This window comes from Anarhichas minor, unplaced genomic scaffold (genome assembly GCF_050575085.1).
Source record: "Anarhichas minor isolate MPS153535 unplaced genomic scaffold, ASM5057508v1 ptg000042l, whole genome shotgun sequence".
Classification (NCBI taxonomy): Eukaryota; Metazoa; Chordata; class Actinopteri; order Perciformes; family Anarhichadidae; genus Anarhichas; species Anarhichas minor.
Genome location: NW_027466488.1, coordinates 8,459,425 through 8,476,302, shown reverse-complemented (window position 1 = coordinate 8,476,302; position 16,878 = coordinate 8,459,425). Strand labels below are relative to the sequence as shown.

At 40.6% G+C, this 16,878-nt stretch overlaps 1 protein-coding gene across 1 annotated transcript; it reads right to left on the bottom strand.

Annotated features, from left to right (window-relative positions):
• Positions 1-677: 677 nt before the first annotated feature.
• On the bottom strand, positions 678-8,578 carry LOC142970068 (proline-serine-threonine phosphatase-interacting protein 1-like). The gene is made up of 15 exons (XM_076110220.1): positions 8,441-8,578; positions 7,758-7,858; positions 7,069-7,143; positions 6,402-6,436; positions 6,190-6,296; positions 5,729-5,791; positions 5,457-5,540; positions 4,985-5,030; positions 4,690-4,769; positions 4,204-4,302; positions 3,202-3,298; positions 2,901-2,997; positions 2,566-2,654; positions 1,881-1,996; positions 678-1,665 (listed from the first exon to the last, which is right to left on the bottom strand). The coding sequence occupies exons 1-15, from the start codon at positions 8,489-8,491 to the stop codon at positions 1,534-1,536; spliced, it is 1,272 nt and encodes a 423-aa protein (XP_075966335.1). The 5' UTR covers positions 8,492-8,578; the 3' UTR covers positions 678-1,533.
• Between the last annotated feature and the right edge of the window lie 8,300 nt (positions 8,579-16,878).

The following is a 16,878-nucleotide window of genomic DNA, read 5'->3' as shown; positions in this document are numbered from 1 at the left end:
CTGTAATGCAACGTCAAGTGTCCCTTGTGTGGGAAAACAGCGACACGCATGCCTAACGATTGTCACTCTGCTGCAATTTGATTTGCTGTTTCGCCAAGTACAGCTGTTGTCATTGGCTCGCAGTTGGCAGAAGTTAGTAACTGCGGTCAACACGAATTATGTGGATTATCTTTTACTGCGCACATTTCAAAGTCTGCCTTTTGAAGAAAAACTTTAGATTAAACACCTCATGGCCCACCAGGTGCGGAATATTGTTATAAAGCAACCTGCCTGTAAAAATAATACTATTTAACGTGGAGTAATTCTGCAGGAAGAAACGCCTCTTTCTGAGACGATTAGCTACCAAACAGGAAAGCAGCAGGACAACGCGGTATCATTGGAAGAGCTAAATTAGCTAGCCAACGCTACCCAAATGGACAACACAAACGGTGAATGGAGGAGAACAAGTATGAGCCCAGTTGGATTATCATAGGCTATGTATTAAACTGTGTGGTAAATGTGAAATTTTGTTTGAGCATTAATTAAGGTAAATGTAGTGGCAGCTTATTTTACCGTCCTTCTTGGCCACTTCTTGCAGGATGTAAAGGGTTCTGACTCGCGTAGACTACCATGTCCAATTTACGTGCTCTTGCGGGCTAAACTTTTCTTGCTAGCTGTCCAAAGATGAGGCTCGTAGCTCGTAGTTAAAAGTAGTTTTATTCCATGTAAAAAATAAACAAAATCTTTAAGCAATAAATGGAGTACCAAAGCACTGACCTTCTGCTGGCTATAACTAAAAAGTCTATAATCTGCGTTCTATAATCTGCGATCTATAATCTGCGGTCAGAAAAATTGTTGCTCCACATCCTGCTCCATCAAAGCCTAACTTGCACTGAAAACTCACTTAAAGGAGTCAACCAATAATTATCCAATAGCAGGACAGAATAGAGGAGCCTTTATCTTCAAAGGGCAAAAACACACATTTGAAGCACATTTTACAACATGAGCAGTCTTTTAACTCTATTATATGGTAAACATTCTAAAGGGCACAACACACATACTTTTGCAATAAACATAAAATACAAAAAATGTTAAGAATACAAAATGGCTCTTACACTAAATGTCAAATTGTGTAATTTGCGCCTGCCAAAAAGAGCCTTGTTGATGTGCCAATACTCTCCAAAACTTCACTGAACTAATCTAATGTTTACTGATCTAATGTTTACTCCTGATTCATCATATCAAATAGAATGCTGAAGTCAAACTAATTATCAATTATATTGAAGATACATTCTTTTATCAGTTATCATGATCTCTTTGTCTGGAGTCTGATGATCACAGCGCAGATCGTTGATTTAAAAAAAGAAGCTCCGTTATGGTTGCAATGTAGAACCTCTCTTGCACTGGCATAATGCCAGTTGTTCTTCTATTAGCGTATGGAAGTTTGTTCGTCAGACTCACGTTGAAAATATGACATATACTGACAAAGCAAAGTCACTGCAAGCCGTTTTAAAACGGTACCATCCAAATGTTGAACTCCAGCTGGTTCATCGGTCAGATTTTGCCCAGATAGTTTCCTGGCACCAGTCCAGTCAGTCCGTTCCTCTCCACTGTCCACCAGCCGTCTTCTTCTCGTGCCAACACTCGGACCATGTCCCCTCTACTGACAGACAGTTCATCCTCTTCCTGACCAGTCGTTATGAACAAAGATGACAATTGTTGGTTATAAAATGGGTGACACTAAGGAGCCTTTATCACTGGCATCTCTTAGCTGAATACCTACATACTCTACAATTGGAGTAATGGTACTGTAATGGTACAGTAATTGACACAACGTGGTTTCATGTCCAGTAACGTCTTAGTATTGCAAATAATACAAAATAACCTGTCGTAGTAATCACCTGGGCAGTGTATTCATAAAGTACAATGTAGCTGTCTTCATCAGCTGAAACTGTGGCCGATGATGCTGCATGCTGGAGGCCTGGTAGGGGCGCATATCCTCCATCTGAACTCTCAACTGAAGCCAGAGTGAAAGTAGGCGTTTGAAAATGCTAAATATTAACTACTTTGGAGAAATACAACTTTATGTACACAACACATTGTATGCAGCACATTGATATTTCATTCATTTAAAATGTGCAACTAAGTGATTTTTCTTCAATCACATATTTATTTTTGTTACAAATCTTTTATATTAGATTCGACGTTATAAGTAGGCCACAATTATCAGAACGATATGAACATTCAGGCTCTCTCATGTGGCTCAAAGGTGCATATATACATCTTAAATAAATGACCGATGGAAGAAATTATGCAAATTTTCTGCCACCCATCTGTGTGAACGACTGGCATCGAGGGTATGGTTTTTTGCAAACATATACAATAGTTTTCTAGTTACATCTTAATTCCATTTGAATTGTATAAAATCGGATCAAATCTGAACTTTCTTTTGAAATCTTATGGTAATTATTGTGGTTGTCTTTAAGCTCAAATGTAAGATCATGCAAGAACAATTTTAAAGGCTGACATGTTCATTACTCCCCTCAATGGTCTCAGAGAGATCCAACAAATGAATGCAATACTTACTCTCCCCAAAAGGTGTCATTGCTGATTGTGAGTTTTGAAGACTGTCGGCACTGATGTTCAGAGAACTTGTGAGAAGGGGATCAGAGCACCTGAATGATCCAGGTCAGGGTAGATATTTAGGATATACACAGAAGTGTTCAGATAAACAGACAATTAGGTCTAAATACCATCTGCATCTGAAAGGTACTGAAGAAAGCTGAACCAGGAGGAGACAGCATTTACTTACTGCCACAACAACCTGGCAGTATTCATGTGTTATACCCTTAGCCCTAAAGGTTGTATGGTAACAATGCTGTCTCCCCCTGATTCCTGCTCCGATGTGGATCGTGTCAGACCTCATCATCACGTCTTCTTCTCCTACTGCGAAATGAGCTTGGCCGTTGCTGTCCTGGGATTTCTCTGTCTGGTAGAAGCTCTCATACAATATGGGCTCTGTGTGGGGAAAAAGAGAAACGGCTTCTTTGAGAAGTGAGGTCAGGTGTGGCTTCCTGTCTTTGTGTTCACTGAAAGAGAGAATTAGAAGTTGAGTAGCACTCTAAATCCAGTTCTTTTGTGTCCCTTCTTTCACTTCTCTCCTTAAGGTTGTAGTTTTCTCTGAAGGGTAAAGGACAATCTACACGTTGAGTAGTCTCTTACCTGGAGGCCTCGTTCCTGTGCCTTTCATCCCTATGAAATAGTTGTTGTCTGTGGTGATGTCACAATGTTCCAGTTGCTTCCTCACCTCCTCGATAAACTGAAAAACAAGAGTCAATTCCTTCGAATTGTGCACTTCCTGTCTAACATCTTTGTGGTTTGAGACTTTAATTTCAAATGCAGTTATCCATGCAAAGAAACTAAGCATGTATGAAAGCTGATTTCAAAATCATCCACCAAATGTGTGACATGTGCTGTTGGTTCCTGCTTTCAACAAATAGTCTACATACGTACATATCTACAGCCACGCTTGCATTGGGGCTGCACTAATTTGCATGCTAACCTTAGTATGCTAACATGCCCACAATGACAAAGCTGTTGTTTAGAAGGTATAATGTAAACCATGTTCACCATCTTTGTTTAGCGTGTTAGCATGCCAACATTTGCTAATAAGCACATCTTGGGACCATGAAGGTCTTCTAAAGTTTAGCGTTTAGGCCTCACCCCAAGCTGAACCCAGAGGGCTAAAGGGCAGTTCACCCCAAAATCAAAAATACATTATTATCCTTTTACCTTGTGTGCTTTTTATCAATCTGCATTGCTTTGATGTGAATTGCCTAATTTCTGAGATATCTGCCATACAGAATAAAATATGACTATATGGCACTTGACTTGACTTGACTTGCTCAAAAGGCCAAAAAAATTAATTTGAAAACTGCAATTTATCTTTCCAGAAATCATGACCCTGTTACTCAAGATAATCCACAGACCTTGAGCAGTTTAAAGTTGGAACTATTTCCTTTCAACCATAGCTTTTAGATGAAACTGTGATATAGTCCCATTATGTTCCAGAGAAGGCCGAAATCTCTACGACTGATATCTCCAAACTAGGCAACTCACAAAACAATCTCTATTGATATATAGCACTACAGGTAAGAGGAAAAATATGTATTTTTGATTTTGAGTTTATATCCATTTAAATATATTTAAAGAAAGTAAGCTCACCTCATCATCGTTGACACACTGCATGGAGAAATGATTGCAGTGGTCCCAGAGAGAACACCTGAGCATGCTGATGCGATCTCCCTCCAGTTGCTGGAACACCTGAGAAACAAACACTGCTGGTTTCTACTGTACCAAAGTTCATATCACTGACTTCAAAAATCTTGATTCCTTTCTGTTCTTTACAGCTTGTTATGCTGCATTAGTGTATTATCTAAATGTATTAGGAATGACTGATGTGCCAATTGTGTAAATGTAAATTGAAAAAGCATAACGGATCTCAACTTTGAAAACGTTACTTTGTGATTGTCGGTTTGCAGTTCCATTTTTAGCATGCTCAAGATCTGTATTTCCTCATTGGTCTGTAGAAAGGTGCTGTGAGAGGACTCATGCTTGCAGATAAAGGGGACTTGATGTGAGGTCTAGTCTGTGTGGTTAGAAGCCCTCGTTTTGGTTCATGATGTGCATGTACTATATAGTCCCCAGTACCTCACAGGTGCTTTTGTGTGTTTCTTCCCAGTCCTGGCGAACACTCTCTAGCTGAACAATGTTGGTAAAGTACAGCTTCTCTGTGAGAGATTGCAGTATCATTATAGATGGTTATAGTTAGAAATGTAACACAGCAACAAACACTAATGTATTAGACAAATCATGTACAGTGCAACTTTTTTTCTAAATTCATATAATCTGTGATGGCTGTATTGAACAATGTCATGAATACTGACATACACTTTACAGGTTAAATATAGAAATTCTAGAGAGGAAACATGATTCTGGGTCATACCTGCTTCACTGGCAGCCTGTCTAGATTGCTTTGCCCTGTGATGCATCTGTGAAAAAAGGTATTACACAGAAAGTGACATGCATGACAAGTGTGACAAGCTCTCATCACAAACTGGAAAGAATTCATCACATTAAAACATTATCAAAATAACCTTATCAGGCCAAAGCATGTCAGACCTGTTGAAAAGATGTCTATAGCACCTTTCTTGAATATGCAAAAGTCTAAATATTATCAGAGTCATTTAGGGAATATGCAAAAGATTGAATGTACTTTAAAGGAGATGACAGATGTAACAGCCGCTCATGAACATATAAGTTCCTCCTAATAGAGTTGCAGAAAATTTCCACCACTAAACTTGAAGTTTGAGGTGCAAAGCCAAATATCTAAATGGAAGTCTGTATTTGAATTCCTTAAAACCTCCAACTGGTCTGACAATACTCTTATAGTGAGGTAACCAGTTTAGTTAATATACCTTTTCTGAGTTTTTGGATGCAACGGTTGCCCCCTGTTCTGCCTCGTCCGCCTCTCTGCACCTCAGCTCATAATTCTTCTTAGACTGTAAGAGACAGAGACAGAAACCAGAGTTCCAAGAGCTGTGTAATGTTTGTTCTTTATGCCAGTGATGAGCATAAATACAGCATGGCATCAAATCAGTGCCTCAACAATGACAAAAGAAGTCATGCTTGATTTCTGGATTAAATGCAAAATGTAATAATTGAAATATCAGCTTCGGCTGTTACTTACTTCCACGGTCCTCTTGTACAAAGAAACCTTTTTCTTCTGAAGCTTCTCCATGATGCTTTGGAACTATATGGGCAACGAGAATGCTCTTAAAATATTGATTGTATTCATCTACTGTGTATTCTTTTGATACCCACAGTTACTAACATGCTGTGGAAACTTTAAAAAGCTATTTCTAACTTGATCTAAATGGAAATTCTGAAATAACTTGTTCAGGTTTAATAATGACTGGAATTTTGTTATCATGGTAGGAATTCTAGTGGTGCATGCATTACTTGGCGATTACTTAGCTTTGTAAATATTAATACATATTTATTACCTATAAAGGAATTTAAATGACCTTAGGGATACGTACAATCTGCACTCGGGTAGAGAAGAATAGAGACAAGCTAGAGAAAGCCATCAAACCTCACCTCTATATGTGTGCACAATAAGTCAGTTGTTAAACACAAATGGCCCAGTACCTTCTTCCTCTGCTCTTTCTGCCGTTCTCTGAATGTCTCAATCTTTTTCACCTCCTCTTTCAATACATCGGACAGCTGGATGTGAAAGTTACCAATGTTCTCGATTTCTGTAGCCAAAAACAGCAACATGAATCAATTCTACATGTTATAGACACACAAAAAGACAGCAGCAAGTACTTTGGTGAGATTTGTCCTTGGCTAGATAAACTTACGTGTTTTTAATAGTTCAAAGGATGCTCTCAAGGTGCTGGAAAAAACAATGCACATTTAGGATCAGACAAAAATGAGGGTAAGCTCAGTGGCTAAGGGTGACTGTGGCTAAGGGGATAGCAGGGCTGCCTTTCAATCAGAGGTGGTTCAATCCCCGGATCCGGCTCTGCTAGTCGCATGTCGATGTGTCCTTGAGCAAGACACTTAACCCCAAAGTTGCTCCCGTAGTTGTGCCTACGGTGTAGAAATGTGATAGACTCTGAATTGTAAGTCGCTTTGGATAAAAGTGTCTGCTAAATGACTGTAATGTAATGTAATGTACAACTGAAATGTCTGACAGCTTGTGACAGGAACAGGAAATCTGGCAACATATTGGTTGCACATACCCACAGCCACTCTTTTTTTCTTCTTCTTCTCTTTTTCTGTCACAGACATAGATTTTTGCTTCCTTTATATGATATATATAAATTCCTTTATAAATATATGACTCATAGACTCCTGACTGATGTTTCATATGTTGTGAGTCAGTTTCAATCAGCACTAAACTCATCATATTGTCATTTCAACAAAATAAATACGTGACCCTTTTTTCTAATATGTCTTACTTAAATACCAAGTGTACAGTATGTGTGTACAGTACATAATGTTAAATTAAGTCAATGTATTTACCTGGTCTCTGTGTGTCCTCCTGCTTTGCGAGCAATAGTCACCAGTTCCTTCCCATACTTCTCCTCTGCTAGTGTCCTGTGAAGTATGAACACAAATGCATCACACTGGAGCCCAGTATTAGTTTTTTAGTATTTACTTACAAAACTGAACAGTGTTTTTCTTGTCGTAACAAAAGAGACGCGTTACGCTTCCCTGTAGCTTGTTGTGATATGCTACCATCATTTACCATCATTACTTTTATTATATTGGATTACATCTCGAGGTTTACCGCATATGACTGTAGTACTCTATTATCATTTGCTGTATCCAGTATTTGTGGTGGTGCTGAATATTTTTGCTGAACAGAGAAAAATTGACCAACTGTATGGGATGCAAGGCAGCGGTGGGACTAAATGTGCGTTCACACCAAACGCGGCGCGAATTAATCGTGCCACGTTTGGTGTGAACGCACCTTAAAACTGAACACAGGTGTGACCGATTACATGCTCTGTTGTCTCATGATAATAAAAACTTCAGTAGCCTCAATTATTTGCAGAGTAATCCAGTTGTTTTGTCTGGAGAACTGGCCCTTGCTGGAGAACGCTATATTTACTTCGATTTCTATCCATGTTATGGTAACAAAACTACACAACAATCACAAAAATTTGAATTTCCCAAATCCACAAGTTTTGGATACAGACTGACGCTACCTCATCTTTAAAAGCTCCTCCACATCTTTGCACATATGCCTTCCATCTTGCAACCTTTGGATCACAGCATCATAGCCTGCGTGACAGGTGAAATTGGACCCCTGTATTTAGAAGACATAGAACAAGCTTAGAGAAACACTGCAATGAACAGCATTGCTCAACAACGGTTGCAACATGTTCTTGAGTCAATCCTGGACTCACTTTGTGGTAAAAATGCAGAACTAGCATTTTGCAAAAATAGTATGTATGACATGGCAACACTCTCAGTACTTCATGAAACTGCCCCTTAAAGAGTAGAGCAGATTGACAGTAAGTAGATCCACACAGATGGACCTTGTGGCACACAGTTTGAGGGTATTTATGAACTGTAAAACTCATCAGTACCGTCTTTGTTCGGTGATACAAAATTGTCAGAACTTAAGAATTCAAGAAAGATAATTTGACCTCTACACTGTAAATGTTGGCTAGTTTAAGTCTGCAGAATACTGGTAATCAAGGGATTTTCTTTTGTAGGTACTTTTGATTATCTGCAAAATTAATGAATTCAATTGTTTAAAAAATTTGCTTAAAATGTGAATTCTACATAAAAAATGTACCATGAATGATTGCATGACTGCGACGACACCAATGCACATTCAGCTTTCAAGAACAAGGACAACCACAGCAAAGCACGACAGACTTACCCAGAAAGCGTCTTTAAACATCAAAGGTGTCATCTCACTTGTTACTTCCATGAACTGAACACAGTTGCTTTCCTCAGTGTGAACTTCTTTTACTTCTCTCTCTCTCTTGCTCGCCAACAACCTAAATAAAGTATTTGAAGGCCGAGTAAACTGTGTTCAAGCGGTGAGTGGCCTGAACGTCAGAGAGTCATTATGAAAGAGGAAGAGCTTCTGTCCCATGATGTCACTGACCACAGTCAGCTCAGCCCATGTGTGCGACAGCATCTCTTTCACTATCACTTGGTGTACAAGGCTGAATGTCTAGTTTAAAGGTTTTGTAAGGTTTTGTCAAACACAACAGCCGATATATATATATACTGTATCTGCTTGGATAATATAGTCTGTATGTCTCTGTATTTGATGTAATCTGTTAGCTGAAGATGAACTTTTTATTTGTTGTTTGGTCATTTAGTGACAAACTCAGTCATACAGTGTGGTTTCAGTCTCAGCTTCAGATGGCTGGCAAGCACCTAGAGTGGCTGTGTTACATAATAAATACAACATCATTATTATGTTATATTATTATCATACTTCATCAATATGTTGGCACTTCCATGTAATAAATAAATATCTCCAAAAGATGTGTTGTGACAGACAAACATTTTCATCCGACTGTTGTCCTGCACGTTCCTGTGATGAACACAAGGGGGAGACACAGACCTTTCTAGAACATATCAACCCTCGAAGTATTACACGGGATCAAACCCTCCCGTGACAGAGTCAGTGGGGGGGGGGGTTGGAGATAAAATCCCAAATCTCTCAATCCAGTTGAGATGAAGAACAAATCTGTGCCTCGGGCGTCTTTCCGGGAAGATATGGAGACACGTGAATGTCAACCTAGAAGCCTATTATTGATTTTCAAAGTGAAGAGAAGGACAGACTGTGGTGTCTCTCACCCGTCACTCAATGAAATGTGTGAAAATCTTTGGCTCTCTCACAAAGCTGGGGGATCATTCACACACCTAACGACATAAAGGTTGTCAAAGGGACAGTGCTAGTCCATACAGCCAACTGAGAATAATGGAGCATCGTCTTTTGCTGTTATTTGTTTTATATTTATGTGTTTTAAAAAAATGTATGAAGCACTTTGAGGTGCAATTCTACATATATTTAGAATATGTTTGATTTATTGATTGATTGGACAGACAGATCTTTTTTTGGATGATTTATTCAAGAGCTACAATGCTGTCCTGTGAAAACCATTTACCCACAAAACATACAGTTTTCATCAATTCATTAAAAACTGATCTGTGTACCTTGTGACAATACATTTTTCAGATTATTCAATTGGCTTTTAAATGGTTTTCGTCTTTTACCGTAGGAAGTTTAGTTTCCTAGCCAGCTAGCCATACATCTGGAGTGGCCATTTTGGGTGTAACAATTCAGTTTTCCCACTTGGAAACATTTGCCAGTTTAAGTTAGGACAATGCTCCCAGATCAAGGCTCCCAGCAAGTTTTCAACTCGAGATGACTGAGTCGGTGGTGCTTGGCCTTCGCTGTGACCCCGTTTGAGGCCTCTAATGGAGGGACAAGCTCTGGGAATCAGCTGTGCTGCCAGGGCCTGAGCACACTATCACAGGGTTTCAGCGCGCACTCACACACAAATACACTTAAGTTTCCTACCCCTCTCTCACTCGTTTTCTCTCTCTCTCTCTCCCTCACACTCCCTGGAGTGGCAGTTATTGAACTGTGACAAACGAGCTGTGTCAGACCAGCCCCCCCTACCTGGGGGATTGGCTAAATGACCTTTCCATTACCCAACCACTGCTGTATTCCCCCTCTACAGATAGAGTTACATACACAGCCACAAAGCCCATTTGCTAGGACCAGTGTCAACGTCGCTGCCATTAGCCACTACATCTTTCTGTGCTTTCTCATTATAATTATTTTTTATTTTTTATTTTATTTCAATTTATCTGCAAAAACATGCAGTATTTATATTTATCTTGTGTGCCTACATTCCTCTCGGAAGCGGGGCTCTGGACCATGTGGGCAAGCAAAGTGATAAACGTGATGCCAGAAGCAGCTTTTGTCCGGTTGATTTGGTTTGTGCTTTAGTGTGGGTTATCTCTGGTGTGTGTGTGTGTGTGTGTGTGTGTGTGTGTGTGTGTGTGTGTGTGTGAGAGAGAGAGAGTGCCACTGGCCCGCAGAGTGTTTGACTTAACTGTTTTTCACACATTCTCCAACCTCCATACTTGCTAATCCCCTGTTGACCACTGGCGCTAGCCTTGAATCTCGCCAGACACTTTAGGAACAGGTCTGAGGAGAAGAATGAAAGGGGGATGAGAGGGGTGCAGTGGAAAGGTTAAAAGTGGAGGAGGAGTTCATAGAGAGGGGGCGAGGATTGGCAAATAGGGTACAAGAGGAGAGGGATGAAGTAAGGAAGAGAATGCAGGATCAGGGGGAATGTGAAGGAGAGAGAAGGAAAAGTCAAAGAAAAGAGAGGCTCCGAACTGAACAGGACAGAGCGCAGTCTGTAGCTGACTGCTGCTGCTGCCTGTTGGATAGGAATGCAATGAAGTGAGTCCTTGGGAATTAGTGGGAACCTGTTAGGAAGCTGACAGATGGAGAGCTAATGATGTGTAGGCACAAGGGCAGGGCCTGTAGTTGCTAGTGAGACAATCTGTAGTGGCTGTCATAATACAGCTGAAAACCAACAGCTGAGGGAGGAGGAGGAGGAGGAGGAGAGGAAAGAGCAGAATTACGCTAACCCCAGAGAGCGATCCGGGGGCCTTTCTACCGTTTGATCCTGGTCTGGCTTTGAATGAAACATTTATTAGCTGTCTTAATCCTCGGCATTACTGCTAAGAACTCCGATGTTAATCAATTTGATCCTCATGTTTCCGTTCTTCTGTTAGTCCATTGACGTGATTCTCTGGACACTGGGATGAAGGCAGTATATGGGCACACACATACACACGTCTAGCACGCACCATTGTGTGGATTGTCCGTTGTATAAATAATTTAACTGATCACACAATACGATCATGGCCATGTTTCTTTTTATGTGATGATCTCAAAATGCCCTTCGATGATTGCATGTAGGTGCACTTATATAAGTTTGTAGAATTATGTGGGGAAAGGGGTTGTGTGTGTGTGCTTGCGTAAGTGTGTGTTTGTGCATTTGAGTCAATGTGTACCGGTGGTGACCCCTGTAAAAGGGATGCGTGCCACAGGCAATTCCCCCTTCGTCCTGCTCCTCTGTCCTTCCCCCGCATGGTCCCTTCAAGAGGCTGGCTTTTGGTGTTACACTAATTTGCCCAGCGGCCATTCTCTCCACTGGGACGCACCCTGTCGTCCTCACCTGCCCCCATGTCCTCCCTTTTTCCTTGCTCTCTTTACTTACACCTCCTGACCATCTTCCTCCCCTCTCGTTTTTTTCCCCTTCTCACTGTGTCATCATCCTCCACTCTCCTCTCACCTTCTTCATACTCTCCTCTTCTTTCTCACTCCCTCTTTTCCTCTCACTCTTCTTCTCTCCAGCCTCCGCATGTTTCTAGTCCCGCTAGTCTCTCATGACCTGGCCTTTTACCATCACATGCTGCTTATTTGAGTGTGTGCAAATGTGTGTACTTGTGCACCTGTGTGTGTGTGTGTGTGTGTGTGTGTGTGTGTGTTGCAAAGGCCGAAAGGAAAGACTGCTAATTTGCTAAGTGGTTTCATTCATCTGACAGAGGACTGAGATTCTGCTTGGCTTCACTCCTCTGATCCAGGCCATAAGGGGAGTTGAAACCTGCCCAGATGCAGGCCAACGCGCGGCCACTTCGTGCCATTCTTTGCTTTGTAGTTTCTTCTTCAAACAGTACAAATGGATTTTTTTTAAGAGTGTGTCTATGCGTGTGTGCAGGTTTGGTTTATTTTGCTCAGTGGAAGATAATGGATTGTGTGTGTGTGTGTGTGTGTGTGTGCTTGCACATACTGACCTTTTGTTTGTTAGGTTCAAAGGGCTATAAAGTGGAAAGTGGCCTGTGATCTGACATACTGATAAAAGGTATCCGTTTCTTTTTCTGTGATTCCGATAGTGTATATGTTCCACCTTAAGGTGTCCGTCGCTATCTCATTCATTCAGACACAACTTCTAACTTGCCCTACAAGATAATTAAGGATTTTTCAAATAAACTAAATTGTGACTCAGGTTTGACATTACTGTCCACACCAGAAATAACAATCTTTGACTAATTGAAGTTTAATTCTTTATTCAAAACTACTAAAGGTTTACAAAATAAGGCAGTATACTCTTTTATTTAACTGAAAAAAATATTCACGATCATTTTATCATACTTGCTTATTTACTGTAAATCCGTATTGAAAACATGGTGGCAGTTCCAACTCTTTTGAAATACAGCAAGTAAAGAGAGAGAGAGCGGGAAGAGCAATGCATAAGTACGTGCCAAGTCTTGATTTTCATGACTTGATAGAGTTTCAAAAAATCAGAAGAATTATGCACCTTTTTGTCATAGTATGTATAATTCATGTGTACAATTTGTGGACTGTTTTTTGCTTTTCCTGCTAAAACACTTAATAATAATCCTGTGTCAGTCTTTTGTATTGCCACCCTGTACATGTAATACTATGAGAGTGGCATGTGTAAACTTGAACCCTGAGGACAATGCACACATGGACAGCAGGTGGGGCTGTCGAGTTTCTAAATCTGCTGTTTAAGTTTCTTGCCTCACAAGTCTCTCCCTCCACATTCTTTAAGTTTTCTGTTCAGTTTCACAGTGAATGCTGAGGCCTTCTGAGGAAATCATCACTGGCTGCACCGCTGCTTGTTCCAACACAAACATGCAGCCTGTTAACACAGAGTCTAAACTGCTCACAGACAGTATTGTCAAAAACCTGAGAAAAAAAACATTTTTTTATCCTTTATCACACCGATCTCAGCAAAGCTCTGCATCACTGTTTAATTCACACCTGGAAGCTTCCCATTAAATAATTGTCTTTCAGCGGTGTCTTTCACAATTAACCAAAAACCTAGGAAATCACACTACAAATACTTGTTTTACAGCTTTCTTACCCTCTTTCAAACTTTCGAATATTTTTTCTGTACATGGACATTAAATACTCCTTACAATCCTATATGAATTAATATTTCAGGAGACCTCCTATGGTCTAGCTTTGTGGGATTTATGCATTTTAGTCAGTTGGCTGATAGAAGACTAAATTGAAGTTCAGTTCACAAACTTCATGCTGGAAATGGGCTGATGGTGCAATTAGTAATTTGGTGCATACAGATGTAGGACTGTATGAGCGGCATTATGTGACAGTTTGTCTTTGATGTTGTGTTGCTGTGTGCAGTGCAAGGTTGGTTGTTGGTGATCCATCAGGCATTTTATTGCCATGGTAAAACCGACAGTACTAGAGTAGCCTCGGTTATCTAGCTGTTCTTTTCTTTACCTCTGTCACAGGCTTATTGCCTTCTTTTATCCAGCTTGTTAAGCTAGCGAAATATATAACTGAACAGCTAATTCATAATTAAATGTTTTGTGTAACAGGGATAGTATAATTGTGTATTGAGGTAACTAGAAAGAGTCGTTCAGAATCACAATCAACTAAAGGATGACTATGTTGATTATGACTATCCATAACTTGATATACACTAACATATTTCAAAATAACTAATTATTTTGTGAATCTCAGTGTATCTTTAATGGTCATGGTGTGACAAACCAGTAGTCACAGCAGTCATTTCCAACCAGTAGAACCTCTGTAAACGTTTCCAGTGCCTCCACCAAAGTTACAATCGGAAATGTATTTTTGGGTGAATATAAACACACAGACACACACATTCACAAAGATATTCAAACATCCTCAACAAAAGACTTAAAAGCCCCGACAAATGATCCTGGCCCCCTGGCCTGTAACCAAAACTATTATATTTACCTCCACCACCAACATTAATTATGTTCTGCCTCAACATCTACAACAATTCAGCAAATCAAAGCGATGGCTAAATGAGGAGGAACAAGCTAATATTATCATGTAGCACACTTGTACTAGATATGTGAAATACACTTCAAATTCAAACTAATGAATCATGGCTCACACATGGGACTGAGACGACGTTTCTCACCACAAAGTCACACAGTATACGGGAGATTACCAAACTGTCTTTGTTTTAATTCCCCACAAACTCAGTGTGTCATCAAACTTTAATCTCACATGTACCGTGGTACAACAGTAAGAAGAGGTCAGATATTCAATAGGTTTTGAAACGATCTCCATTTCCACGAGATGTATCAGTGTGAGCGTGGCTTCATCCAGCCGTTTGTTTATGCAGGCAGGCCCAGGTATTGCAGTTACAGTGGTGTCGTGCTATGCGGTGGTGTGCATGATTATCGACCAGCGTGTCATGCAGGATAAGGCCCAGTGTGCCTCTGTTGACTGCTTTGCGGTCAGCACTGCAGGGAGCAGGATTGTGGTTAGCCTACAGACAGCCAAGGATGTGTAAGAAGATCAGCTGTGTGTGTGTGTGTGTGTGTGTGCGTGTGCGTGTGTCTGCGCGCAGGGTTTGTCTTCTACTACCGCTGTGCCCTTTGTGTTTTCTTCATGCTTTGCATCTATGACTGCACATCATTTCTATCTTATTACTTCTCTAACCTCTGCCTTTATTTAGCTTCTCTCATCCTTCTTCAGCTATTGTTGTCTTCTCCGCCATTTACACACAGACACACACACACACACACACACACACACACACACACACACACACACTAACACACATACGCTTTTACCGTTGAGCCTTTGGGAAGGGCCTTAGGCCTCAAACAAGCCACCAGCACTAATGGCCCTACTGAGTGTGTAAGGGGATGCACCTCTGCCATAGCGCATACTTAATATGCAGGAACATCTTTTCAACCAGTCACCTTACTGCTTGACTGACTGAGCCTTTAAAGACAAAAGGTATGTGATACTTCTCCTTCTCCTTCTTTTACTTCGTATTGTTTGTCTTACTTATTTCCTTGTTGGTTTGGCTAAATTTCTCTTGCTTGCCTCTTGTCATGCTCACACACACACACACGCACTCTATCGCCCTCTCACCGCAGTGCAGGATTTGGGCCCCGTGGCGGGAGCTAATGGATGGCTCTCATAAATGGCGGGGGCTTTGCGCACTGGAGGCAGAGACGCAATTTTTGCCATGCTCTGATTCTTCCCTGTCCCGATGATAGCGCCATTCCAGAGAGCTTCATCAATTCTTCATGGAGCCCAGCGCTAAACACAAACAATATCTGACGGAGCTTTGCCACAGGCATGCTCCGAGCACACCTCCATTGTCTCTGTCCCCTCTCAGTATGTTCTGCAAGCCTCAACAGTTTCAATACAGTCGTGGTGGAATAGGGACATCTCATTCGACATCAAGTCGATTGTTTGATGTGATGTATTTATCAGTGGCTGTGCCTGGTTCTTGTCGTAACACGCTGAAACTATTGATTGTGGCTATGTAAGTGTTATTACACTTTTGTATGTTTTCAGCGTGCATGAAAGTAGAAGCTCAGCCGATCTGTTTAAAACTGAATGTAGGCTAGAGCTGCTTGCACTCACCTCTGGTATAAAGATGCTGAACCACACTATGAACTTAATCCTAACTTAATTTACATAAAACCCTGCCCACTGACGGAGCAAACAAATTAACATTTTAATTGAACCAACACCTTGCATGCACACATTTCATTGGACAAATATTCATCCATGACTGGTCGCAATTCTAAACTTATAGCCGTATGGTAGTGCAGTCTGCTTGTCTGTAGATACAAGCTATAGCAATACATCCTACAAAGCATGAGCTTGTTCATCTGCTATTCGGAATGAATCATAACTTGAATGGTGTCAAATTCTATTAACATCATTAACTTGATGATACAAAATGACAGATGTCCTCTGTGTTTTTAGTAACATCAGCAGAAATGTCAGCATAAACTCAGTTATGCTTCTTCTTCTTGACATTCAAGTCATGATTAATGAATTTCTTTGAATAACACCAAGACCCCTTCAACCCACAGCATGAATACCTAATTAGTTTGTATCAAACACTGTCTCCTTCCCTGTCTTTATTTATGTCCCCTCAAACATTATAAGACACGGAGCACGGACGCTGTCTTGCAAATAAACATTATTTGCGTAATTTGGTGCCAAACACATCCATACTCTCAGATTATGGGAAAGCTTGTCTGCTCCCTTGCTCTGATGGGAAAATGTATTTTATGAAGACCGTAGTTTTTACTGATTCTTGTAAGAAACATAGAGCTCATAGAGCATATAGAGCGTCATGCCAGCAGTTGTCTCGTGGTGAAGGAAAAACATCAGTATTGATTTCAACTCATCTGTGGTTATTTCACTCATCTGTCTCTGCTGTTGATGGCTGATGATGAGTGCGGTGGGATCAGATGTGTTGTTCATTC